At 44.4% G+C, this 27,263-nt stretch overlaps 2 protein-coding genes, 1 long non-coding RNA gene and 1 other non-coding gene across 6 annotated transcripts; 2 read left to right on the top strand and 2 right to left on the bottom strand.

Annotated features, from left to right (window-relative positions):
- The first annotated feature begins 1,802 nt into the window (after positions 1-1,802).
- On the top strand, positions 1,803-10,426 carry LOC128469720 (testicular acid phosphatase homolog). The gene is made up of 11 exons (XM_053451523.1): positions 1,803-1,930; positions 3,227-3,322; positions 3,781-3,867; positions 4,325-4,477; positions 4,751-4,849; positions 5,510-5,605; positions 6,582-6,714; positions 7,863-7,945; positions 8,400-8,506; positions 9,837-10,012; positions 10,317-10,426. Exons 1-11 carry the CDS (start codon positions 1,886-1,888, stop codon positions 10,424-10,426), a joined length of 1,185 nt encoding a protein of 394 aa, XP_053307498.1. The 5' UTR covers positions 1,803-1,885.
- A 316-nt stretch (positions 10,427-10,742) lies between these two features.
- Positions 10,743-12,125, bottom strand: LOC128469935 (uncharacterized). The gene is made up of 3 exons (XR_008346003.1): positions 11,979-12,125; positions 11,298-11,343; positions 10,743-10,797 (listed from the first exon to the last, which is right to left on the bottom strand). It is a non-coding gene; the product is annotated as an uncharacterized LOC128469935 (long non-coding RNA).
- Positions 11,462-11,551, bottom strand: LOC128470819 (small nucleolar RNA SNORD88). The gene has a single exon (XR_008346082.1). It is a non-coding gene; the product is annotated as a small nucleolar RNA SNORD88 (small nucleolar RNA).
- Positions 12,126-16,454: 4,329 nt separating the features above from the next.
- Positions 16,455-26,980, top strand: LOC128470309 (protein kinase C and casein kinase substrate in neurons protein 1-like). 3 transcript variants are annotated; one of them, XM_053452177.1, is made up of 10 exons: positions 16,455-16,589; positions 22,610-22,700; positions 23,048-23,204; positions 23,552-23,787; positions 23,907-24,062; positions 24,186-24,361; positions 24,598-24,718; positions 25,061-25,158; positions 26,047-26,141; positions 26,442-26,980. In XM_053452177.1, the coding sequence occupies exons 2-10, from the start codon at positions 22,641-22,643 to the stop codon at positions 26,555-26,557; spliced, it is 1,215 nt and encodes a 404-aa protein (XP_053308152.1). In that variant the 5' UTR covers positions 16,455-16,589; positions 22,610-22,640; the 3' UTR covers positions 26,558-26,980. The 3 variants fall into 3 exon arrangements, with proteins under 3 accessions (XP_053308152.1, XP_053308153.1, XP_053308154.1); XM_053452178.1 differs by lacking the exon at positions 16,455-16,589 and adding an exon at positions 16,908-16,951; XM_053452179.1 differs by lacking the exon at positions 16,455-16,589 and adding an exon at positions 16,984-17,018.
- The last annotated feature ends 283 nt before the right edge of the window (positions 26,981-27,263 follow it).

The raw sequence follows: 27,263 nt of genomic DNA on the forward strand, positions 1-27,263 counted from the left end.
GCATTGTATATGTATATGCGTTATGGGGAGGTATATGAGAATTTTTGTGAAGGAAGCAGCATGTTGTGTTTACATCCCGCAGAACATCTGCACCGAGCAAACAAAACAGCCCTCAAGGCCAGATCCGTGCCTCGGAAGGTGCTGAGAGCAGCGAGACCGGCTCACGTTCCACATAAACACCCCGCAGCCCTGTTATTAGAGTCAAAGCGACCGCCAAGCCCGCAGAATCATAGACAACAGCTCCGGTCTGCTGGTTCATATATCGCTGATATCTACTGTAACCTGTTAATGTACATAGTCTTTTTGGAAAACATGGTTTTTAAAGATATTCTGAACAAAGTCACCTATATTCAAGCAGGGATTTCCGCTTTGAAAGAGCAATGAGAAAAGCCCCATTCAGGGTAAACCATACCATCCAACAGCCCTGGTTTTCATGGGATTGTCTTAATTTTGGGGCATTGTTCCTCTGTCCCGGGTGGCTGCCCCACTGCTTTTGTGAGCAGTCGGGATCATGGACTGGTTGGGGGAGATCCTCTGATCTCCCCTCGGTGCCCAGGGAGCTGTGAGATCGATGGAGATCTGTCCTGTTGCAGCGTAGACCTCCACCGCAGCACCCACGTGGCCTCTTAGGATATTAGGACAAGGCGGGCGGGTGGTCATGCCTCTTGACCTGACCATTAACCCCAAGACTGGGGTAAAAACCCTGAGATTCGGAGGGGGGGGGTGCACTGGTGACCCAGGTGTGTCCATTACCATTACTGAAGGTGTAATACACAGAAAAACAAAGTTACTATAGGAAAAAAAGCCATGGGGGTTCATTAACCGTCCAGTGCGTCTGATCGGAAAGCAGAATGTGTCGATTTTGGACCAGACCCGGACAGATCTTCACATGTTCTCGTCATGTTCTCCGTATTTCCTTCGGAATTTCCTGTTTGCTTCGATTAAGGTTTCCTGTTTAGCTTTGCACGGGATCTCCTGTCCTCGTCTACGTTTCTTCTTTTCTCCTACACCTCCCGATGAGTCCTGAGGCTGATAACAGTGAGTCCGTATGGAACGTACATACTTCTCTTTGGAAGTCAAAATTCAATGCAAGGAAATTATTCCCAGATGGTGTGCATCGACGAGACATTCTTCTCTTTATTTAATGAGTTCTTTAAAGGAGACAATCCCTCACTACCCCAAAATATAAGTTCCTTAACTCACACAGGTTGCTTCGAGATAAACCTTCTGAATCATTAAATTAAAACATAAATAATCATCCAATATCTAAATATTTAGATGGAAGATATTTGAATGTTCTGGTCCACCAGACGACCATCGTCGTTGAGTCTGTCAATAAGTGGAACACTGATAGTCCTCGCTCGAAGAGGAACAGGGCAGAAAAAAAGGAAACGAGAATCAAGTCTTGACCAGAGCAGAGCCAGGTTAAGGTATTTAGACAGGGTACCAAACTAGAACCTTAACCTTATACCCCTGAATTTAGCTCCATTGTGAGTTTGAAGGCATCTAAGATGCTTCACGTGGTCCTGGGAATGGTTCCACTCTTCCATGTACAATACCTACTTAGAAGTCTACTTGTTTTTGTTCTCAAGCTTCATCCGGACTTCCTGGGATGCGGACGAGGTCAACGAGTCTGGTTTGTAGACAACAATCTTGCACATAAGGAACCCGATCGTCATCCGTGAACCAAGGCCTCTTTGTGACTCTTTCAGGGTCTACATCCCAGGAGGTCCAGAGAGTCCCGTAAATGACTACTGTGTTTAGCTGGACTTTGTAGGAACTTCTCCAACTTCTCTATCTATAGAACACAACTATTACATTTTGATATGAACGGGAAATCGACAGTTCGAGGGTTTCAATCAATAAGTGGACCAACGCGTTAATAATGACGAGGCGGACTTGTGATGAAGCCACCGGTTTGCACATTCGGGTATATTTTTGACACTTGATATTTTTTTTATTCGCGCATCCAGACACAAACACCCTCCTGTCCCCAACCATTACCCCGTTACACATTTAATCATCATTTATAGCGCTTTTTTATTTAACCACCACTTATGACGGGTAATTACAGACCCGCTCCGTCTCCTATCAGCAGAAATTCTTGCCGTTGAGGTTTTTTTTTGTCCGGCTTTAACCTGTTTGGACACAGAGGGGAAGGAAATGGAATTTAAGGCAGTAAACACTTTGTACTGTGATCCTAACCCCTGGGAAAAAGGGGTTAACAGAATACACACCGGGATGGGAGGGGGCATCATATGTGCTATAACTGTCTGCCGGAGGTCCTGCCGTCAGAAGCACACGAGCTGCATGCATGCAGGTAGCATGTTGCTCTGTCTTGGATGGCTGTTGATTGTCATTGTCACCAACGTGCCGGTATTTGCCTCTTCTAGGAACCTAAAATTCGTCACTGTGGTAAGTGGAATGACTATTAAAAGCACGGATCATATGTACAGAAAACAAAAGATTTCAAATAACCACTAAAATAGTCTTTTTTTTAAAAAAAAATGATCGTACTTTGTGACTTTGCTTCCGCAGAGGTTTTAGACAAAGGTCGGTTAGTGAATATATAGCCCCTACCCAAAGTGTATCGTCAAAGAGAACCCCGATTTGACCTAAGACTATTGTTCATTATTAAAATCAGCTTTTAATTTTTAAGAGGTTCAAAATGATAAAAATCAGATTTTTTTTAATGAAATCTGTCATTTTTAAATGTTTTATTATATTATAATAATATAATATTTATTTTAAAATGATAAAAAAATTAAGTAGAAGATTTTTTTTCCGTGACAATTTGTTCCTTTAATAATTCATTCATGGGTCATGAATATTAAATATGATATAAAAACTGTAAATTAATATATATTATTTTAATAAAGCGGTGGCTAAAGACACTAGATAGCTAATTCATTAACATTCCAGAAATAAAAGTAATGCTTCCGATTGCAATACTCAATAAAGTTCTCTAATATTTGAAGGGGTAATATTAGAAATGTTTTTGTGAATATTTATTATTTTGTAACATTTTTTGTAATATTGTAACAGTTTTTTTATTGTAAATTTTTTCCTTTTTTAGGCACAGTTAGGATCATTCTGAAAGTGTAGTTATACATGGGGTGCGTAACCAAAAATCTTGTAGGTGGTAGGTCCATCTTATACCTTGACGTATAAATTGATGGAGAGCTGAAGTTGTGGCAGAAGAATGTACATGGTTATGCCGTTTCAGATCTTCCGACATGGAGACAGGGCTCCCCTCGATACGTACCCAACAGATCCTTACAAGGAAACAATTTGGGAAAGTGGATTGCAACAGTTAACGAAGGTAAGAATACAATTATATGGGAACGTGTGGCCGTCCGTGTTCAGTTGGCGTCTACACATAGGTCAATTGGCGGCCTCTGGCCCTAAAGAGCCAGGGTCGTCATCACCCTTAGCCCCGCTCTTTAATGAATTCAGGATGGAGATAGACCTCTTGTTCTCGGGATCTGCATGGTCAGCCACCCCTCAAGCTGTCTCTTTCCTGTTGTTAAGTTGCTGATTGCCGTTGATTGGTTCAGGCAGTCTCTGTAGGGGTGGAGTGAGAAGATGGGAGAGAACTTCAGGACAGTAGACTGGTTGGGTAATGCCGACTCTGCCAATGGCTGCTGCTCCAAGTTACCCCCGTTGACAGGCTACCATGATAATGATAAAGACTATTTAGGCTACCACTTGGCTCTTCACCGGGTTCCGTGCTGATCTGACAAGTTCTGCCACGTTCTAGCTTTCTCTTCTCGTCGCTAGGAGGGCGTGAGGCAGCAGCATGCTTTGGGACAATATCTGAGGAAGAGATACGAACATTTCTTGAGCCCGACCTACAGCAGACGCGAGGTAAATAATCAAATATGTCCATTTTCTGCTTCCTTCCAAATGTTTTCAACCAGTAGATCACCGACACCACTTAAATCACTGCTTGTGCAACATATTTTGTCTGACAATCAATAACTACTTAATTGTTAACTTGTTACAATCACCCTCGGGTTAGTGCTGCCCACGAAGCATGTTATATCGTTGAATATCGAAAGGTTGAAACATGAGAAATGGTGGAAACAGGAGCCATGGCCTGCTTTATAAGGCTTATTATCACTAAAATGTGTGAGATATAATTAAGATATCGCTCACTAATTAACCTTAGTCATTGATTGACTGCGTCTTAAATGAATTAACTCCGAGCAATCACGTTCTTCATTTTTCTGGGGTGCCCAGATCATCTTGGAATCTTGATTTTCACACTTTTGAGTAGCTTAGCACCTGCTGATTTATGTTACTTTATCTCCCGTGAGTTCAGATATATGTGCGTAGCACGGACTATGACCGGACCCTAATGAGTGCTCAGGCAAATCTGGCAGGACTCTTTCCTCCTCAAAGTTCTCAGCTATGGAATCCAGACCTGCGATGGCAACCAATCCCCGTTCATACGGTGCCCGTCGCCCAAGATCGGGTAAGTTCTATCATTTGAGGGCTTTCAAGGGGACAATTACTCCCTATCCTGCTCCAATCTGAATCTACTACCAGAAGCTTTTTGGATTTTAATTGCAACTCCAGACATGGCCATCAGAAGGTCCAGAATAACAAGGGCTGTATACCAAGTATATCCCGGGCCCCTATAGGACGGGGCTACGTGAGTCAAGCTCTGTTTATAATATGTAAATGATTTATGCGCTAGAAATAGCCCAATGTCCGATTACATTTAGTATAATTTTTTGTATTTCAGCTCTTGAAATTCCCTTCGAAAGATTGTCCCCGATACTATGAGCTGATGAAGGAGACCTTACAACAACCCGATTACCAGAACCAGATAAGGAGCTGGAAGGTGAATTTTTTTTTTTTAAATACCCCATATGCACTTTACCGCGTACAATAGCCGAGCGTCACCTTATATTCATGCCCAGGAACTCTCTGGGTTTGACCCAGAGTCTCGGAGTGAAGCCCCGAACTCCCAGGTCTCCGGGTCAGTTTGTTCTTTCTCTAGGCAGGGGGATGGCATTTGGTCACGCCCATTCCCTGCCCATTTTCTGCTATTCTCAGCCCACTTCCTACCCGTCAAAGGCCATCTGGGTCTAGTCCTGCCCTCATGTAAAGCCGGTCCCACCCTTCATGAAACCCCTCCCCTGAAGAGCCTAACCTGTTCTTACGTGCCACCATTTTCCACGTATAGATAACTTTATCAGAACCCCCTCTGTAAATTTGTTCTGTTTCGTCTCCTCTTTCACGTGTAGGAGATGCAGGAATACATATCGTTGTCTAGATCCAGCACCCGCTCAACATTTCCAGGGGGTCTAATGAAGCCCTCCACATGCATGCTCACTTGGCACTCCCATTCCTGAGATTTGTAGCCACTCTCTAATGTAAGGGAACCATATGCAGCATCATCGATGGCTTACATGGTAGAGCATGCCCAGTTAAGAAACCACCTTCTTGCCACTTCTTAATACCCCGCCTAGGCTTTCTCTAAATGCTCCTTTGTACCCAGGAGTTCACGGAGCGTCTAGCAAATTACACCGGATACAACACAGAGCACACGAGCACCCACCGGGTCTGGAAGGTCTACGATACACTTTTCTGCCAGGTGAGATGTCGTCAACGGATCGTGCCGAGGTTAATGAAACCCCTGTGAGCCGTACTGACTGTGAAACGTCCCTTGTGTTCCCTTCTCCTGAGTGTAGGGTTTCTATATGAAGCATTAAGCTACCAGGGTTAACCACAGCATGCTAGCGTGTCAAAGAGGCATTCATAATGACGGCCATTGGGTCCATTGCTGAACCCAACCACCCGAGAGTACGCCACTCATCCAGAGACGGACTATTACCAGAAGTCTGCATCACTGATTGGTTAACCAATAGGTGGACTGTCCCTTTAAATTGTTTGCAATCTATAGATAATATTATTATACCAGACTCTCCTCTTTCTTTGTTATTTCATTTAGGTTGGCCCTCTATGACTGAGGCACAATTAAATCTAAGTATTCACACATGTTTAACAGCCAAAAGATTGATAGCCAGGGAATGGAAAAATGATAACCAATTTAATATGTCTCAGTTGATAAATCAACTAAAATTTCAGGTTATAATGGAGAAGGAGGTCTCCCAAATTTTGTATACTTCATTTAAAAAAACCCAAATATGGGAAAAATGCCTCCAAATAATAAATAAGATAAATTAGGCAGCCAAATCCTCTTTGCATAGACTTACCTCTTTTCCTTCTCTCCATGACCGAATACCTCATTGTCTTTTTTTTATTTTTTATTTTTTATTTTATTTTTTTTTTCTGTTTTGTATTTGCTGTACGTATTTATTCGTTTAATTATGTGTATGTAAATTTGTCTTCCATACCTTTTATATAAGAAAATAAAGAATATTTAAAAAAAAAAAAAAAAAAAAAAATTGTTTGCACAGGGAAACAGCATTTATTTGTTTAAAGGTCCCCTCGTGGAAGCGGAGATTGGCAGCAGCCCGTGGCAGAGCCAGTATTATATGATCACTTCCCTATACTGAAGTTCTCTCCCTTCTCTTCCTCGACCCTCACAAAGGCTGTTTATATTTCAGAAATCCCACAACTATACCTTACCCCCGTGGGCCACTCTGGACGTGCTTCAAACGCTGGAAGAAATCACTGCTTTTGATATTAAATCCCACGTGGAGCTCCACAGATCCAATGAAAAGGCTCGACTTACGGGGGGTGAGCTATTTGTGACGTACCGTTTCTCTAAAAGGGACCCACCACTAAAATGCTTTAAAAACAACATTTTTTATTTATACTCTTTATAGCTTTTAGTGCGAGAGCCAGTATAGATCTAGGAATGCCTCCCTCCACTCCATAGAAGAGGGTGGAGCTGCGATGGAGGAGGTAGCCGAAGGGGCGTGGTTATATGTGAGTGGGTGGGGTATGGGGCTGAGAGTGGGCGTAATCAGACGGGATGTGGGTGGAACTAACGTCACTCCCTATTATAAGTGGTAGGAAGGGGAAGTGGGTGGGGAGTGAGGTTTGAGCCAACGCTGCCCCCGTGACCTGGAGATTCTCTGCAGTGACCTGGAGACCCTGAGAAGCAGAACTTCACCCGGAGTCTCCAGGAGAAACCCAGAGAGTCCCCAGATACCAAATCCTCTGAGGGGCCTCTTAGAACAATGGGGGCCCCTTAGAACAATGGGGGCCCCCTAGAACAATAGGGGGCCCTAAGCAGCTGCTTCATCTGTTTTTACAGCAGCCCCTGCCACTCCCTCCCCACCCAACGATCAAAGGCTACCCAGAGGCTCCCCGATCCCTGCCATACCCAGAACCTTCGGGGCAGATTCCAGGAAAGCCTATTTCTCAAATAACATTTCACAGAATTGTCTCAGAAAACCCGTAGATAACATTAACCCTTAGATCCCCGGTTTACAGCTCATTTTCCATGGCTGAACTGGTGCTCGGCTTGTCCTTTCACTGAGTAATGAAACCGTCTTTCCTCTAATACTGATCGGCGGCGATAACGCCGGTCAACGACCCAATGATCCAATTATCTGATTATGCAGTAAACACAATACACAGCGTTACCAGGAATTAATAGATATGGAATATCCGATGGGTGTTTAAAGGGACGCTGCGCCAAAAAATAAATCAACGGAGGAACTCAAAAGAGAGATAGAAAAATATAATAATGACCGAGTGGAATTCTGTAACTTTGCATAATTCCATAAATCAATTATTCCCCGGAAAATAAAGAGGAAAAACCTGCAGATTTTGGACTATAATAAAAAAAATAGTGACTTTAATGAAAAAAATATATACAATATAATTCAGCTGGTACTGCATACAAATTAATAGACGCGTGGTGTTTGCTTACGTAGGGATCCTGGTGGATGCGATAATCAGGAACTTCTCAGACGCGATCAAGAAATCATCTCCTCTAAAGATGGTGATGTACTCAGCGGTGAGTGCGACTGATCAGAAGTGCTACCTCTTATGGGGCCGATGTAGAAATAGATGTCACGTCGGCTGTCAATATCTCAGAGACCCCTTCTCCAAATGGAAGTCCGAGATTCTAAACAATACCCCAGATACACATAACCACACTCTCTCTCACACTCCACGGGGTAGATTTTGTGTGCACCTGGGAAATCATTGGGGTTTATCCAGAAGTCTTTCTGTAATGCTTCAAACTCCCTGGCCTTCCACCCCTAGTAGGTATCTGCCCACTATCTGCCCCATATGATTGCGTTATCATTAGGTCCTCACACTCTTATAAACATCTTCTCTTTACTTACCAAACATGTTTCACAGGAATGATCAGGATCAGATACTTGGTTGCTAAACACAGAAACCATTTATTGACTTTGGTTTCTTTCACCATATAATGGACAACCCTTTAACCTCTTTCTTTGCAGCATGACAGCACCCTCATAGCCTTACAAGCTGCCCTGAAGGTATATAATGGGATCCATCCACCGTACGCATCTTGTCACATCTTTGAGTTTCACGCGGAGAGCGATGGGTGAGTTAGTATCTCTTTAATCGCATGACCTCCTCTCCTTTATGCTCAGAAGTCAAGGATATCGCACTGAAGGCTTAGAAGACCTCCTCCATCGCTTTAATTTTTGTTGGGCAATCCCTTCGCATGTGGGCAGAGGACATACGCAAGACCCTTTCCTTCACTCTAATCACAACTGGACTGCTTTTCTACCTTACAACCATTCACTCAACTATCTCCACTTCATACGTTGTCCAACACATTCTCCGTGGCAGCCTCTTTTCCTCCATCTCTGCCTTTGTAGAGTGGACCCGTCCAAGGCTCCCTTTAGCGGGTGCCATGTTGAGTGAAGAACGTAAGGTTCTCTAATTGCCCCCTTACAGTCCCGTGTGCATTGTTGCCTTTTTTCTCTAGATCACTTCTCGTTCTTCTTGTCTCATTGCGCAATCTCTCACATCTGGTGGAATGCGTCAGCGCGATGTCTACCCCTAGACACGGTGTCTGGCCAGTCACTTCCCATTCCCCGGCCACGCAGAGACGGCATGGGCCCGAGAGATATTAATACCACCCCTGGGAGTAGGGCGGGAGATCACATGATAAACGAACAGAATCGCTGAAGTCAGCTGCTCATCACAAATAAGCGGATATTGCGAGCTTCTTGTTTGACACTTTCTTTAAATAGAGTATTGTTTTTTAATTATCCAATTAGCTGAAAAATAAGCAACTTATAATCGACAATTAACTGTGCCTTTACTAATAAAATGAACACGTGGCTTGTCTTTTGCCTTAGTAGCCGTTGTATATACATAATCTTTTAATGTAATCATGTTGGGAGAGCTAACAGGACAGTCATAATAAAAAAATATGACTTTAAAAAGCCAGTAAACATATAATTTCGGCTTTTTTTGATCGAAGCTAAAGTTTTCAATTAAGAGGAATTTTCAGAAAATAAGGAAATATTGAGATTTCTGCCGTTACACCTTGTTTTTATTGGCTGACAGCTCACTAGATTCAGACGCCCGTTAGAGCCAATCAGACAGAGGGTCAGACAAGGTTCCTAACGAGCTTGGGATATACTGTAGCAGCTGTGGTTGTCCATGACTAGATTGCTGCCTGCAAGCAAGCATTGTTGGTGGTTCTAAGAAAGCAGCGTGTAACTTCTGAAGTGCATGCTACTTTCCAAAAAACTCTGGGGCATCAGAAAAACTTTGGAAGCCAGTTATATTTTAAGTTTACTTGTAATTTGAGTAAGTTGTCGTAGGCCATGAAATGAGTCTGCTAGGCGTAAAAACAGTTGGAGAGTTGGCTAGATGCTGACGGCTATTATAAGTACATATACATTATATCTTCTTAGCACCCACAGCGTCCGCATGTACTACAGGAATGACTCCAGCAGAGAACCTTATGAGCTGGTGCTGCCAGGCTGTGCCTCTCCCTGCCCATTAATGAGCTTCTCCCAGCTGACGGCACCGGTCATCCCACAGGACTGGGTGACAGAATGCGGGTCGGAGGACCGCGGCCAGAAAACAGGTACCGGGGACCGCAGTTTAACTAATCAGTAAACGCAGAGCGTGTGGAGTAACGTGGGAAACAATAGTTATTGGAAATCAAAACCTAGAGCCGACGCTAGAATGGAATTTTCTCCTGGTACCGGCAACAGGTAGATCTTCGCTAGCCCTGCAGTAATTTATTCATTATAGAAAGACTCTGGAAGTAGCCAGCTGTAATTCTTGGTGCCGATGGCGGCGTTATTAGTCTTCAGTGCAGGACCCCCAGAACGTTTGTGTTGATCTTTGATAAAAGCTGGTAGTTATTAGTGTGATTTTATCTGCAGATGCCACCACGTTGGCTTTAGCCATCACCGTTGCGATTCTTGGACTTGCTCTGGGAACGCTGCTGATTTGGACCTGGAGGTCACGTCCCAAACCATGGCCCGGGCACTAGCCTTTTAACTCCTCAGCCAGAGAAGTCATAAGTCTCCACCATGACTCACTGATCGATCCATTTTCATGCCAAGTACCAGAATATAACCCCCCCAAAACATAAGACTACAGAACCAGGCAAACCGCTCCCACTCAAAGCTCCACTCCTACTACATATAACGATAGTAGGCAGAATTACATTTAATGGGTCAGTCTAGAGACCCCATGAGGACCGCTGCCTGTCCATGAGAACCCCCTAATAGAAAAGACTTAACTGAGTGGCGTACCAACCGAAGTGAAACCTTACTGATAAAACAAAACACAGCCAGAGACAAAAGTATCGTTATTTCACCATCTTTATTAATTCTCCAGCAACTGCCGATCCGTCATAACCTGCAAGAGAACAAAAGATTATAATCCAAAACAGCGGAATCAGCTTATTTTAACACAAATAAGTAACATATCTAGTTTTTTTTATATTTACATTTTAGTTGGCATCATGGATACCTAACTAAACTGCCCCTTTACAGAACTTGGACCTCAAGGGGTGCAATTGTATTGCTTATGAAGTAAATCGCACCCTTGAAAGGCATGTTGAAGACATCGATATGTCTAGGTTTTGAAGTTGCCCGTTCTGTTAGCGTGCCCCCTCCATCACGGGTACGTGCGGCTAGGGCTGGTGGACCAACCTATCCAGATTAACTGAATAAACTCTCCAAAATCCCAGGTGTGCTACGTGTGGTTACCCCGCGTACGGTGTTACCTGCCCCTCAGGCCCGCTGCATGTCAGTACAGCGGGTGCACAGTTCTCGCTCAGCAGTTTCAGAGCCCAGTGCTCACATCATAGGGGCTATTTTAAGGCAATATCATAGAAAAGTGAGAATATGTCGTACCTGTCTGGTCACCACAGGAAGCCGCGTTCCGTTCCAACACGAGGTCCTGTAAGATAATAAAACGTGTTCCGTTTATAAGTACCCGACGTAGCAACGTTACTGAAACAAACTGAGCTGTTAACGCTCTAGCTGCCTGTACTCCCGGCTGCTTTCACGCCCGTCTCCTGTCCCTCAGGACCTCTGCATGTCAGTACAGAGGGGCACAGTTGTCTCTCACACGCTTTCAGAGCCCAGTGCTAACATCATAGGGACAGGAGATTCCGTGACACACGCTAACGCCTAACTCCCAGCATCAGATTCCTCATAGTTATTAAAACTAGATCCACTAAATGGCAGTCCAGTGGCCAGCTAAGTATAAGCTCTGTGGGTCACTCTACTGAGATTTTTGAAGTCAACTTGCCTTTTAATGCAGACCTTAGCTTGGAAAGAGTTTCCCACAAGGCTGAAGCTGCATTAGGTGCCAGATTTATAGCTCGACTACTAGTTATGAGTTATTAAAAGTAGCCTCATCACCACAGCAACCAATGAGAGCTACATGCCAACTGTAACACCCAAACTTGTTGCTATGGGGATAAGACCACTTACTTGCACCAGAATCCCTTCTGAATCCCAATTTTTTACTTTGGGACAAAAAGAATCTTAACACAAAGATAAAGAATGACAGCTCAGGCTCCAGCATACCTGCTACATCAGTGACCGGGCACAGCGCTTCAATGTGACCCCAAGGATCTCCGGGAACGGTGCTCAGCTAATAAAACCCCCAGAACCGGGGGGCGTCGCTTTCTATCATCTCGGGCTCTCCTCCCGTCATCTGCCGGAGACCAGAAGCCTCACCCTCCAAGGTCTAGCATGTACGGCCTGGAGTACCGCGCACTCAATCCTCCTTCCATCTCCGTGCCGCCTCGCTTCCGGAGACAAAGAGATCCACGTGTCCCGCTGTGCGATTTAAATAGTCCGGCGTGAGGACCTCCGAGGGCTGCCCGAACAACTGCCTGTTCACTCTGCACACGGTATTCTGAATGGTTAATACACAGAGTCCTAGGGGTTAATATAATTACCGTATTATGATAATTACCCCAGTGTAAAATATCATTCATATTATTATTATTACAATTTATAATAATTTATCCTAGTGGTTATTATTATTATTATTATTATTATTGTTATTATTATGCTAGTGTTAAATATAATTATTATTATAATGGATAACAATGTATCCAAGTGTTAAGTATAATAATTATTATAAATATCCTAGTGTTAAATATAATTATTATTATAATTTATAATAATTTATCCCAGTGGTTATTATTATTATTATTATTGTTATTATTATGCTAGTGTTAAATATAATTATTATTATAATTGATAACATTGTATCCAAGTGTTAGGCATAATTATTATTATAATTATCCTAGTGGTGAATATAAATTCACACATAAATAATAGTAGTGGCTGTTCATACATAGGGGGAACTATAACTCCCATCATTCTCTCCGTCTAGAGGCTGGGATTCACTGGGACTTTAAATGTGTCTTTGTGATCTAACGTATATATTTATGTAAAATTGGATTTTATTTACACGGTTACATTTATAAATCCATTTCCTGCTGTTTCTATACACATTATCGGCATACCTGGGAACTTGGGCCGGAGAACGAAGCTCAACAAATCCTCTGGGTCGCGGGGCTGCCACGGAGAAACACCAAGTCATGTAGTGGCGTTGCGGCACGCCCAACTTCTTGCCCACTTCCCCTCCAAAAATGGGCAGCTTTCTGTGGGACCACCCGTCCACGTCAACAGACCGACCATCAATGGACTGACCACCAACGCCAGCGGACCGACAACCAACAAAGGGACTGCCTATTCGCTTCCCAAAATTTGAGGGCTCTGGGTAGCCGGAGCCTGGATGCTCCGAGGTATGGCTCCGAGGTATGGCCACTGTCCCACTTTTGTGGGCATCGAGGATCATAGACAAGTTGGGGAGATCCTCTGGTCTCTCCTGACCGGATCTCTGATGTCATTTTACCTCCTGTACTCCCATGTTTTCCCACTAGGTGGCGATGGACAGTAGAGAATGAATGTCGTTACGTTTTAATCCGTTCTAACGTTCCGTGGCGTTCGTTTTAGGAGCCAAAGACGAAAAGTTGAGAGTTTATGGTTGGAAGAGGCACAAAATCCAGTAATTTCCAGGAAACGGTTTCGTCTTGTCACCAAGTACAATGGTTACTTTCGCAGTTGTGAATCATTCAATATAGCCCACTTTATTTATAGTGCCAACATAGTCTGCGGTGCGGTATGACACATCACACAAGTAGTTGGGGGACACTGGACATATTGGAGCAACGGCCGAGGAGGTCCTGGCTCGTAGAACATACAATCCATTTAGTCAGCCGGTAAACTATGGAGGGTAGACTGTGCAATGGGACCCAAAGGTCCGATAACAACGTGACCTGGCTGCCTCCCATCCTGGTGGTCTCGTGAAAGCGAGCGTCTTCGTTGGCCCATTGCAGCAGTAGACTTTGTTAGGCACATTCACGGTTAACGAAGCCAAAGTTTTAGCAGCTTCGTACAAAAATAACCCACATGAGATCTCGACAAGCCCCTTCAGAGCGGGATGATGGAGCCGGCTGAGCCTTGGGCAGGGCAGGGTGCATTTTATTCTTAGCTCTCGCAGCTGTCGCATGGAATGCGGTGAGCGCAGGCACAACGGTTCTTACAAAACCAGGGTCTTGGCAGAGCTTTGAGATCCAAAGGGAGTGACGCTGAGACCCAAATATACCCGCTACAACTCGGGGGACTGCTGGCAACCAGCGGCGTAACTAGAAACCCCAGGGCCCTTTTGTGAAAATTGCCCCCTGGCCCCTGGCAACTTGTCTGTACCATATGAAACACACTTACACTTACACAAATTACACACACTTATACTCATTAACGCGCATGTACACATTCAATCTAACACACACTCTATCTCACCTACTTACACATCCATGCTCACACACACACCTACACATACATGCTGAAACACACAATTACACATCCATGCTCACATACATATAAAGTGGGAGATATTTATTTATTTGCTGACTAAATTAGGGTTACTCGATGATCTTAGGTAAGGTTTCCATGATGTGACCAGGAAATTGAGTAGAGGACAATCTGGTTCAAGAGAAGATGATTGGCTTTGACGAAAGACTCCATGATGTCCCTAGTCAATTCAAAAACATGAACCCATCTGAAATGGGACCCACTCTCAAAAACCTGTAGGACGGCAGAACATCTACGAAGAAGACGCCTTCATCCAGCCGTGTCTCTTTCCCAATTAGCAACACAACAGCTGCCCCCGCACCGTGGAAATTAGTGGCCCGCATGCGCCAACGGGTCAGTAGCTCCTTGCAAAAAAGCTGGACTTTTTGAAGGATTTCAGTGCCACCTCGGTAGGGTCTGGACGTCCCGTTCATGACATTCGTATTTGAAGGACTCAGGAATGTAGTAGAAAGCGTGAGAGTCCCCGAGCATCTCTCGTGCCGTTCACACCCTCTCCTGCAACAAATGTTTCATGGAATTTTGAAGTCACCGGCCAACTATTACAAGTCAAGTGTTTAATACGGAGCTTATTCCGCCTCCAGATTCCCATCTCTGACTTGGCGACGGGATGAGGTGGTGGCTCGGGGCAGCGGTTACGGGTCGCTGTATAGGAAAAGGTCACCGGTAACCTCTTTTGGGAGATTTCCATTGAGAGAAAGCTGTGTTCCATCGCTGTATTATCCATTGAACTGGAGAAGTTCTTCTCGGTGAGGATGCCCTCCTCTGCCTCGAGCATCTGTGTTAGGGGCAAATAAATCTCCAGGGGTTAAAGAACTTCATCTTCTAATATGTCCAGCCTGCATCCTAGAGGGTCAGAGACTTAGATGGGATGCAAGGAAGATGTACTTTACTGAGAGGGTGGTAGATAAGTGGAACAGCCTCCCAGCAGAAGTGGTAGAGGGTTCATGGCTTCTTATTTGATTTTTTTCTTAATGTTATACCGTTAATGCCTGTTTAATATTGGGGAACGGGATCAACACATCACCCGATGTCACATTAGAAACACAGTTTGTTGTACCCGAAACCTTTCCCAGAACAAAAAACCTTTAAATGATGTAAAACATTTGAAGTTATATTTTTTAAGGGAATGCTTAATTGTCACATGGCACAAAAGCAGCTTCTGATAGGCTGTTGCCATGGAAAGTTAGCCTTACATTTTTCAGGGTTAAAAATAAAGTGAGAAATCTGTTACGGTTTATTTAGTGAACATGTTGGTCAGAGCAGTTATTGTTTTAATCAGCATCCTCACTCCCCGGACCGGCTCGGGTCGTTTCCAAGGTATGCCTGTCGGGGGCAACTTGTTTAAAAAAAAAATCCCAGGTACCAGACAAAAAATAAACCCCACTTAATCGTTAGTACCTTGTAAATAAATATCGCGCACATCTATCCGTATAGCGGCTTCTGAATGTGACGTGATGACGTGTTCCGTGTTCCGTGTGCCGTGTGCATGTGACATTCCTGGCTGCCGGGCTTCGAGCTGGCAATCATGCGACTGAATCCCTGCCCTGCTTAACCCCATCGGGCTGCTGAGGTTTCAAATGGATTCTTGGTCTCGTCTTACATTGAGGAGCCTCTTCCATTCATGTTTAAACTGTATTAGCCTCTACCACCTCTGCTGGAAGGCCGTTCCACTCATCTACCTCCCTCTCCATAAAATAGAACGTCCTTACGTTACATCTAAACCGCTAGCATTACTCCTCCTCTGAAATAATCTCCCCGCTGCACTTTGTTACTCCTTTGCTCATTACCTGCGTTATTTTATGATTAAAGAGTACGATGGGTAACGCTTAGCCCGAGGGGGGCATTTATGTGCGGCTCGTTCCAGAATCAGAACCCCGAGTTTGCTTAAAGAGTTAAAGAGTTTGTTTAAAGAGTTAAGTTTGGTTCAAACAGTAACAGTAACAATATGTGTTTATTCCTCGTGCCCCCGAAGTGTGACGTTCCGGCTCCATCGCTCCCCGCTCCCTGATCTCCCGCGTGGAGAGCGGAGAGCCGAGGCATTTCGGGATCTGGCTTCCAGCGGTATTTCCAGCAGCTCCAGCTTTCCCCATCTGACGCGGTCTAAAGTTACCCCAGCGACCCCCTCCTCTCCCCGAGCCTCCTCCTCTCCTGGCCGTCTCGAGCTGGCAGAGAGTCGTTAGACATCATCGAGAGCGAGAGAAAGCCTGAGAGCGAGAGAGCGAGAGACCGCGATCACAGCCGGCTCGAGTAAGTCTCATCTGTTTATTCTTCTCCTTCTTCTGGATCTGCCCCAACTTCTAACCCAAGTCATGTGAACTCTTTGATGGCCCCGGGAAGGGGGGGGGGTAATTAATGCATTGCTTTGGGCACTTAGAGCGTTCAGATGACTCGCTATGGGTCGGACATCCCTGTGGCAACCAAAACTCTTTGAGTTGACTCTGATCAACTCGTCTTCATGAGCGATACCGAGCGGACCAAAGAGGCCAACCTGAGACTGGAGAAGGAACAAAAAAAAGACCATTGGCCCCAGGCTTGCTACAAAAAATTGTCGCCGACCCCCCCATTAAAAAGCGAGGCAGCACCAAGGAGGCAAGCGGTGACCTACTTGTGTAAGTTCGGGCTTCGCTTTCTCGGGGGGAAAAAGTTGGGGCACTCGTCAACAGCTGATTAATAGAGGTAATTACTTTTTTTTTTGCTTTTGGGTAATTTTGCAATGTTTTGATCATTTTCATGTTATTTATTTTTTTTATATTTCCGCCAACTTATTTTTATTTAATAAAAGCCGGTCCAATCTGATTTTTTTTATGTAAAACGATTTTTTTTATGGTAACCCTTTTTTGACAATTTTCCTTTTTTTGTGGATAATTCACTTAAACGCCTAAAACAGACGTCTTTATAAAAAAGGTGTAGATAAAAAAAAAAAAAGATATCTACTGCGTTTAAAATGTATTATTAAGCCACGTCGCTCTGGGTTTGCCGATATATCCCGGTCTGATAATAGAAAAGGACGTTTTGAGGCCGTCTCTTTGAAATTGGAATAGAAATACATCTGGTCTTCAAAGCCGCCCGGAAATGATAAATATTAATGTGTGTGGAAGGGACACGGTGGGCGAAACGAAGTCATTAGGTCTGATACGAGGTTCTAATTATTAACGTGGTTAGGTTAACATGGATCAGAGAGCCGGGAAATAATTCCATGCCATGACAGACTTACGACAGAGGCGTGGTGGACTCTGGTCCTAAGAGCTGACCATCACATCTGCATAACGTGATGAGGCTGTGAGTACGTCGCGTTATTTTTGGGGATCAGCTGAACTTTTTGTAAACTACTAGATGTATGATATACATACTGGATTCAGATATCATCATCATCCGTTCTATTATTTTGGTGAATTTAGACGGTTGGCTAAGAAAGATCATCGATGGACCTGGAGACCTCTAATGGTCCATGGACTGCAGCCTGAGAGATGATGAGTCTAACAAACCAGCTAACGAGTAAGAGAGACAGTAATATGGCCTTTCTCTACTAGTTTTTAGTTCAGGTTGACCCAGCTGAAGCCTACTAAGCACCCCTGGGTACAATGGATAGACTCTGTTCCTCAGATGAGCAACCATCCTCTCAAAGAAAAAGGTGGCCACAGATGTGACTACGGTTTGACGACTTGCATATTTTAGGTATGCTCAACCGCCAACCCAACTCACGGCTTAATTTGTCCTCGTCCTATTAGATTTGAGACATAGGGGTCTTGTTTCTTTAGGCTAATAAGAAGGTACTTGGGGAACGTCTTCTGGTGGCAGTCTGTTGGGCAACTGCAGGTCTAGAGATCTGGATCCCATCATCTTTTATGGATTGTGATTTCCACCCCTTGATCGATTTCCAGCTGTGATGGACTATAACTCACATAATGCTCAAGCTGGCGAGATGGAGTCTTAGTCCTCCCCAGCTGCCTTCCCCTGCTGACAGGTAGCATTGAAAATTGCAGGCCAACAAAAACACGAAGGATGGAGAGCACCCAAACCCAAGCTCCATCTCAAGTCGCCGTATTCCAGCTAAAAGCTATAAAGCAACTTGAGCCGGTGATCCCCGCTGCTCGTAAAAAAGTGAGATATTGGAACGCAGCTGCGAGTTTTGGGCAGAGGAGCCGCTCCTGACGATGGAAGTTGGGGAGATAGATGGAAAATTTGAGTTGGAGAAAAAAAGGCAAGGAGAACAAAAACGAGGAGAGGCTTTTAATAATAAAATAATATAATTTCAGGAGAAAGCTCATAATAATAAAAAATATCCTTAGAAACGGGGCAATAATGCAGGACAATAGGAAAGAGAACGAGTTCTCGGCCATGTGTCCTCCCTCCGAGGGTCATATAACCCTGATAAGTGTATTATATATATATATAGGGTATATATAGGGTATATATAGGGTATATATAGGGTATATGTTCTTCCGGGATATTCCCTGCTCGTCTGCTCCATAATGTCGTTCTGTTTTTTCTCCATTATAATCCAGATGACCTCATTTCCTCAAACGCATTCAATGTATCTGCTTTTAATTACTCTTATTAGCTTGATATCTTTATGCGTTTCTGTTTTCTTGCTCAATATTTGCTTTGTTAGTAGAGAACCCGTATTATTACATCATACATGAACATCATATATATACATGGCTCCCTCTTCCTGCTTTGTGGCCCATTTTGCATTGATTTATTTTGTGGAATTATTATTTTATTATTATTATTATAAAACCAAGCGTATCCAGCTGGCGGCTGCCCATTCATCGTTTGGGGCCGCTGGCCTTAAAGTGCCGGTGCCGCTTAGTGATCCCTGTCCGATTCTGCTCTAAATACACCTAGAAGAATAATCACAATGGTGGGTAGAAAAAAGTTATAACATTCCTGTAAAATCTGCCCCCGCGGCAGGGGCAGTGGTTTTGTCGATGTTTGGTGGGGTCTTTAGATGTCTCTGAAGTTCAATCAGAAGTCCGTAGTCCCTGTCAGTGTTTTGTGGTCAGAAGAAGCCGGCCACGTTTATCAAAGCGATTCTAGATCACTATATTAGGAGCAGTTGCCATAGAAACCTCAAAATGGTGCTAAATTCTAATGTCCAAACTAACTTACTTCCCAGGGGTTCTCCTTGGTTCCCCATTTGGAGCCTGTTTGTAACCGCTTTTTCCTCCCCTGATGCTTTGGCAACTTCTTTTGTTACCTAAAATGATGGCAGCCGCGGTAATGCCTCATCGAGGAAGATGAGTTATATTCTTAGTGTGAAGATCCTTCTTTGGTCATTTTACATGATGGAGGCCATGATATTGCCCCGCTATGGAAAGTAAACTATGTGCCAGGAGACTTCTTTGGTCACTTAAAATGATGAAGAAGGCTCTTCTTTGGTCACTTACAGCGATGGGGACCTTGGTATTGCCCCATTGTGGTAGGCAATCTATCTTCCTAGTGTGAGGTACCCCTCATCGCTGTGCCATTGAAGTGACTGACGCATTCCGCTAATTCATTAAATCTCTGCCGCCGGCAGCTACCGCAACTACTACTCCTTCTGCTCTATCAGCAGAGACGCTGCCGAGAGTCAGATTCCTAAATATCTCCGTTATGATCACTCCGTGGCTATTATATAATTCATTTATAATCTATATATATATATATGATATATCCGGATTATTTTTCGGGATAGCAGAAAGCGTAGTATCCTGCCCCGTGCATCTGTGTAACCGGGGTGATAAATATTTACCTAGGTATTCACATGGGGTGCGTGAGTCCTCGGGCAGACTCTGTTCCTCTTTAAATGGAAGAACACTTTGCTGCCTTTATTACTGAGGCTCCCATGGATGAGGACAGAGCTCTCCAGAACTTAAAAGAACTCAACAAACGCGAAATACACGCCACATACCGGCCAGATGTACCTGACTGGTTAAGCCAGTCCCTTTTTGGGACCAAAAAATATCTCTGTCCCTCTTTCCTCCCCTGATGTCCCTCTTTTCTCCCTTGATGTCCCTATTTCCTCCCCTGATGCCCCTCTTTCCTCCCCTGATGCCCCTCTTTCCTCCATTGATGTCCCTCTTTCCTCCCCTGATGCCCCTCTTTCCTCCTCTGATGCCCCTCTTTCCTCCCCTGATGTCCCTCTTTCCTCCCCTGATGTCCCCCTTTCCTCCCCTGATGTCCCCCTTTCCTCCCCTAAAGCCCCTCTTTCCTCCCTTGATGCCCCTCGTTTCTAGGAGCTCAGAGTTTCTCAAAGGGTTCTGCAGCCCTCTAGAAACCGGTCACAAAGTCACCAAAAAATCTCCGTTCTACTTGAGCATACCTGAGGCTTCATGAACCGACCCTCCAGCTGGCTTCTGACCCGGTATGATTTGACACATATTTTGGAGGTATTCTGGGGTAAAAAAAAGATAGATTTGGATCAAAAGAACCAATGGAATGTTTCTGCTGAGTGTTCCAAAGCCAGCATTTAGACGTAAGAAGGACGGCCGAAGATTCTTCAGGTTCTAGAATTTTGCTTTTACTTAATAATCCTTCCATTAGAATAAAAAAAAAATACTAAAAAGGTCAACCTGTTGTGGAGTTGCTTTTGCGGCTGATTAATGGCAGTTTTATGCAGTACTTAGTGGTGAGCGACCCTGCCAGATCCTCAACGAATAAATCAGAGCGGGCGGTAGGACGCGAAACATCTGCCGAGGCGATCTGCAGCAACGTAGGATGGAGTTCCCGTATTTCACGGATATTTCTCGCACATGGAAAATGAGCGGCGGCCAAGTCCTACCTGCCAAGTTTTAGCACAGAAAAATGGGACGCGGGGGGGGGGGACGCGGTGCGCGGGGAGGCACGGAGAGCCTGGATGTCCAAGTGTAGACTCAGGAAAGTAAGAAGATGAGTTTGGGGGAGATTGGTCGCAAAATCACAACTTTTCGGTGACTGTTTCGGTTGAGGTTTAAGAATTATTTTATGATATAGTCATTTGAAACGGGGACATGTTTTGACGCCGCGAATAGAGCACAGGAAGTAGGTTGCAACTTCCTGTTTGGGACGAAAGTTGGATTGCAAATGCACATACCTGGGAACTTTTGGGCTCCGGCTACCCTTGCGAGACCCAGCCTGGTCTACTCGCTGAGAGCAGTGGGTGGTCCCGCTGATGCCGGTGGGCGCTCCTGCTGATGTCATGGGCAGTCCCGCTGACCTCACAGGACACCCCCCATTTAAGGGGGAAAGGGGCGGAGAATGGGGCGTGTCAGGACCCCTCTCCCGTGACCCAGAGGATTCGGGTTGTCAACCAGGGAAGTGGCGTTTCTCCCAGAATTCCAGGGGGGGGCAACCCGGAGAGTTCCCAGGTATGCAAATGCATCATGGGAAGTGAGGGACAATTTGCATGAAATACCCCGGCTATGCCCTTGTTAGAAGATGCGCTGTAGAACGTAAACATGAATAACATGAATGAAACATTTGATTAAAATGATAATAATAACATCGATGACAGGAGGTTTGATCTAAGACGCCACAGCTCTCTGTGAATGAATTTCCAGATAATGAGAACCTTCCGTGCTTTAAGTTGGTTCTACGGCGAAAGATTATCATGCCGTAAACGGATACATGTATGTAACCCCCAATTATCGATTGTTTATTCATGGCGAATTTCCCAGAACCCCCCAGCTACGTCAGACAATGAATGGAATGCCGTTCGATGGCGAGGTCATGAACTTGGCTTACGAAGCCGCTTAAAATAACCATCCTTCCAATGGCTTCTTGTTTTTCTCAATAGTATTCCCTGGTCAAAGCGTCCGGTGCGTGTCGTATTCTACGATCTCGGCTGAGTCCAACGTAAAAAAACTCTAGAATCGGAACGTCACGGAATGTGGGAATAAATCTGATTTCGCTCTGAAAACATTGGGGTTAATAAGCCCTGATTTTATTAGACCAGCAGCTCCCTTCAGGGGGGAAAAAATTGTTTAACTGGGACGATCCTGTGTATACCCAACTGGGAACAAAGAGGGGTGTTATAACAAATCTACGGGTAAACAAAGTGGGGATTGTGCTTGCGCCACAGTGTGAGTTCCCACAAAGGAAAATGCTTGGGCTGTCGGCGGCCGACGTACAGTCTGATTACTGTGTGCTCTCTGAAATAAGACTTATTCCATCACTCGTGACTCCTATAGTATAAAAATGTGTTCATGCAGAACGTCTTGTCTAATATACCTCGTTGTTATATCTCGTATATCTCGTTGTGGAGTGAAGCTGAGCCATGTGATCTTGGTGTTTCCTTCTTGTTACAGTAGTCTATGAGGACAAGGTGAAGGTCCAGCCATGTCGGTGATATACAGTGAAGTTACGGTTGAGGATGTCCCTAATGACAGCTTTTGGATGGTAATGTAATATTATTGTTGGTTCACCAAATACTAAACATGCAGGCCCCATTAAATGGCCCACGACATGCCTTCCAACACTAAAAAATAGCAGAAAAGGGACACTTTTGTGTGGATGGACCTATCACGAAGGGTCAGGCATTACAGAGACTTTCTACAGAGAGCTACTAATGGAAAATAGGATTAATTCATTATATGCACGTGATCTATATACATTATCGGGGCTTTTAGGGCTGTAGAACCCGGCGATACCCTCATCTGAGCTCCTAGGAAAGAGGGGCTTTTTGTGGGTCATAATAGCTAGCTTGAAACCCAAAAGCTCAATGTCTTGCCTGTGTTGTTCCCCAGCCCAACAACTATAGCACCACCGTGAAGCGGGTGGACGACGGCTACCGGCTCTGCGATGAAATTGTCGCCTGTTTCCAGGACAGAGCAAAGATTGAGAAGCAGTACGCAGTGCAGATGGAAGAATGGACCCGCAAGTGGAAGCCTCTGGTAAACAGCAGTGAGTACACACCGTTCCTGTAGGCCTTCTTCAATTTCATAGAGGTTTTCTTTTTTATGACAGGTAGTATTTGGATAAAACAAGCAGTTGGAAAATGAGTTCAACATAAATAAATGTAAGACTGTGCATTTGGAGAAGTTTATGTGCACAGCACAGAGAATGCTTTGAAGGATTTGGAAACACATTCTGTTGACCGAGGCTCAATGTCAGGCGGTAGCCGGAAAGGCTTATCATAGATCGATTTTTAAGCATTGTATTTAGTATGGATTCAATTTTTTTATGAGAATGTTCCTGAGCTCAACCCATTTCTAAACGTAAAAGGTAAGTTGCATGTTCCTTTCTTCCAGGTCCAATGTATGGATCCCTCCTGCATGCTTGGCAGGCATTCATGAGCGCCACAGAACGTCTCAGCGAGTTGCACACAGAGATCCAGAAGTCGTTGTTAACCGACGACTCTGAAAAAATCCGCAAGTGGCAGAGGGAGACGTATCACCGCAAGCTGTTCGGGGGATTTAAGGAATCCAGCGAGATAGAGAATGGGTTCTGCAAGGCCCAAAAACCATGGGCTAAGAAGTTAAAGAAGGTAAAGTTCCAAATGTGGTTGGGGGGAAGTAAAGGTTGAACGCGAGACAATGTATCGCAAGGTTCCAGAATGTACGTCCCCGATTAAATAAGAAGTTATATCTCCCTCGCTGTCCACAGGTGGAGAAGACAAAGGCGGCCTACCACAAAGCCTGTAGGAAGGAGCACCTGGCCACCATTCGAGAAAATAATGGCAAGATAAACCCGGAACTTTCCCAGGAGAAACAGAAGAAGCTCACGGAAGACCACGAGAAATATAAACAGGATAAAGAAAAGGTATTGTCGAATTCTAGACATCATGCCGATTCCTTACTGTTTTATTGGCTGTGTAAAATCAGGGCGGTTTGGGAAAAAAATAATTGCTAAATGGATTTTTTTTTATATATAAAACTAACGCAGGTGAAACAGAGGTATGAGAAGTCCCTGCAGGAACTGAATAAGTATAACCCCAAATACATGGAAGACATGGAATGCGTTTTTGACCAAAGCCAACAGATGGAGCAGAAGAAGATTCTCTTCCTAAAACAGGCCCTGCTATCTGTGCATAAACATCTAGATATCACCAGAAACGAAGGGTAAGTAATACATTCCCCAAAAAAACGGGGCAGTTTTTTGGGGCAGGGGGCAAAATGTGAATGGAGACACAGCCTAGATGGGGGCACTTTACCGAGCAAGGCTTCACATTTTTGATCACGCTGAGATATCTCAGGTTTTCCCATGAATATTAACATTGATAAATGGTTATGGGGGGTTATTGGTCCAATTTGGCTTTTATTAAAATGACTTCTCCCGCGTCGCATTTTATACGCAGCGTGCAAATAGTGTATAACGACCTGAGTCAGGCGATAACGGCCGTCAACGACCAGGACGACTTGAAGTGGTGGAGAAACAAGCGTGGACCTGGAATGTTGATGAATTGGCCGCAGCTGGAGGTGAGGTGTTTGTGGAACGTATAAAGGGGGCAGTTATTGTTCCATATGGCCCCATCAACTATGGACCATAATGTGCATGGGGCAAGGGGGGCAAATGGGATTCCTCCAGTTGTCTCACTTTGTCATTCGGGTGGAACGTTAGACTTGTCCCCAGCTTAGCTCTGGCCAGAGATTATGGAAGAACTATAATCCAGCTCTCCTGTCCTTGGACGTTCACCGTCCCGCTGACTTTATCTATGGAAACCCGCGCTCGTTGTTTACATCGCAAGGTCTAATCCTATAAAGCGCGGATATCAGATGAAATCTATTCCTGCATACTTCACGTATTTCTGTCTATGCCAGGAGTGGAGTCCGGACACCGAGACACGGATCGTGAAGAAGAAGAAAGTGAAGGAAACGGAAAAAGTTACGTTGTACAGCGTCACACCCACAGAAAGCAGGTTAGCGCCAACCACGTTCATGTTTTGTCTCTGCGCCTTCACAGCTTTATATGTTATCTATGTCACTAAGTGTAGGACTCATTGTCACAAAGTCATCAAAGCCAAGACCCTTCAGGTTCACATGAATTCAAGTCACAACCGATTAAGTATTTTCGGAAGAGCTGCCATGAGCAACCATGACCATGAATGGATTAAATCAATGGTCATTTTGACTGCAACTGCCCACATTTATGGTCTACGTGGTTGGTGATGAGGTCACACCCCAGCTGATGTTGAATAACACATCTCAAGACCTTCCACCTGGCTATAAGGCAACCAAAAGGTGGCTGAAGACCGCGAGGCTTAAAATCCAACAACAGTTGGAAAAACCACCTGTTTAACAAGGATAGAAAGTGACCAAATTGGTGGTTCTAAAATGGGAAAGCCAACTCTGTGAGAACAACCAATGAGATAATGAAACAATTTATTAATTTATATAGTATTAAATGGGCAGAAACTAAAACACCAGAGAAAAAGAGCATTCCTAGGCTTAAAATTTAGACCTTTCGGTCTTACCCAAGCCAATGGTTACTCATGAACAGCGCCAGGTTGGGTTTGTGGCAACACCTATCTGTGGTTTATGAACTGAAGACCATGGATTTTATATGGCCGTCAAGGACAGGAGTTGAGGCGTCCAACAACCCACTGAGGGACATTAGATTTTGCAGAGGACGAAGAACACGTTGCTTGGTGTCCATTGTAAGATTATCTTAGCTTTTGACATGTTTGTAGGCCTCCAGGACAGGGCTGGGCATGGTTGGTTAAGGTCACAGGGTGGCTGGAACATGCATATCTACCTGACCTATTTCTTGTGGCCAGAATTGTCCTCCAACTTTGCTTCTCTTCCAGCTTAAGCAAGCCACCAGTGAACGTGCCAGGAGTACGAGTACGAGCTGTATATGACTATGTGGGTCAGGAAGCAGATGAACTGAGCTTTAAAGCAGGTAAATATATCCCCATTTACAAACTCAGAATCCCACATTATTATAACATGGTGATTTATCCTTCAGGTTCCACATTGGAACAAGGTCTGCTTCGTAGTCACTTAACGGTGGGGACCGTATTTCACATTAAAACCTAATTTACACTAGAAAAACTCTGGAAAAGGGGTCCGGTTTTACCTGCAACCTTACATCAGCGCCTCTAACGCCCTTTTGTGGTGACTTGTTTGTGTCTTGAAGGTATAAAATATGCAGTTTTGCCTGTTATTTGATTACCAATTACATTTTCTACACCCTGATCAGGTGATGAGCTCACAAAGATCGAAGACGAAGATGACCAAGGCTGGTGTAAAGGGGTGACCGATCGTGGACACGTAGGACTGTACCCGGCCAACTACGTCGAAGTGATTTCTGGATAAAACGTGGCTGCTGCGACCACGGCCGGCCGGAATACGTCGCCCTCTTCACCGCGTGAAATCTAACGGTCACCGCTAGAAGACACGACCCCCAGGAGACGCCACTAGCACGGACAATCGTTTTTACGTTTACCGGATTCCGTCATTCTATACATTTTAATGCACGGATATCTCAGGCGATGACCCAGGACCTGGACAATGAAAACATCAGTAATTGTATGTTTGTTCTCTGGTGGGTCCTAGAGCAGTATATACATCCACAATACCCGATTTACGTGTGCCTTATCAGTTTTAAGCCCTTTGTTATCACTTTCATGCTTTTCTTAAAACCAAGTATTGCCAGCCATCACAAAAACATTTTTTTTTACATTTTTTTTGTTATTGTTGATGGAATAAAATCCTTATTTTCAGTCTGTTTTACCCACATTACTGCTTTCTGTGTCGTTTGTCACTTAAATCGCCCTCGGGCGTCGGTACAGAAAGCATTTACCCCGTTTGATTGTCAACCACATGAATATCATTCATACGGGCATCTCGTTAATGGTAATTGTTAATTTCATCTGACAGTCCCTTTAAATCCTCTCCAAGACTTTGTATATTCAATATTTGTACTTCTGCTTCACAAGACCAGGCAAAATATACGGCTGGGTCTACATTTTAAACCATGAGACTTTATCACTTTCAAAAACTAACTTTGATTATGTTCCAG

The sequence above is a fragment of the Spea bombifrons genome, chromosome 12 (assembly GCF_027358695.1).
Source record: "Spea bombifrons isolate aSpeBom1 chromosome 12, aSpeBom1.2.pri, whole genome shotgun sequence".
NCBI classification, from domain to species: domain Eukaryota; kingdom Metazoa; phylum Chordata; class Amphibia; order Anura; family Pelobatidae; genus Spea; species Spea bombifrons.

What these genes read in the sequence shown, in the direction of transcription:
- LOC128469720 (XM_053451523.1), top strand. Translation starts at nt 1,886, where the DNA reads ATGACGAGGCGGACTTGTGATGAAGCCACCGGTTTGCACATTCGG. An exon ending in ACGATACACTTTTCTGCCAG is followed by an intron (nt 5,606 to 6,581) that starts GTGAGATGTCGT and finishes TTTATATTTCAG; the next exon opens with AAATCCCACAACTATACCTT. An exon ending in TTTCACGCGGAGAGCGATGG is followed by an intron (nt 8,507 to 9,836) that starts GTGAGTTAGTAT and finishes ATATCTTCTTAG; the next exon opens with CACCCACAGCGTCCGCATGT.
- LOC128470309 (XM_053452177.1), top strand. Translation starts at nt 22,641, where the DNA reads ATGTCGGTGATATACAGTGAAGTTACGGTTGAGGATGTCCCTAATGAC. An exon ending in ATAAACAGGATAAAGAAAAG is followed by an intron (nt 24,063 to 24,185) that starts GTATTGTCGAAT and finishes AAACTAACGCAG; the next exon opens with GTGAAACAGAGGTATGAGAA. An exon ending in GTCACACCCACAGAAAGCAG is followed by an intron (nt 25,159 to 26,046) that starts GTTAGCGCCAAC and finishes CTTCTCTTCCAG; the next exon opens with CTTAAGCAAGCCACCAGTGA.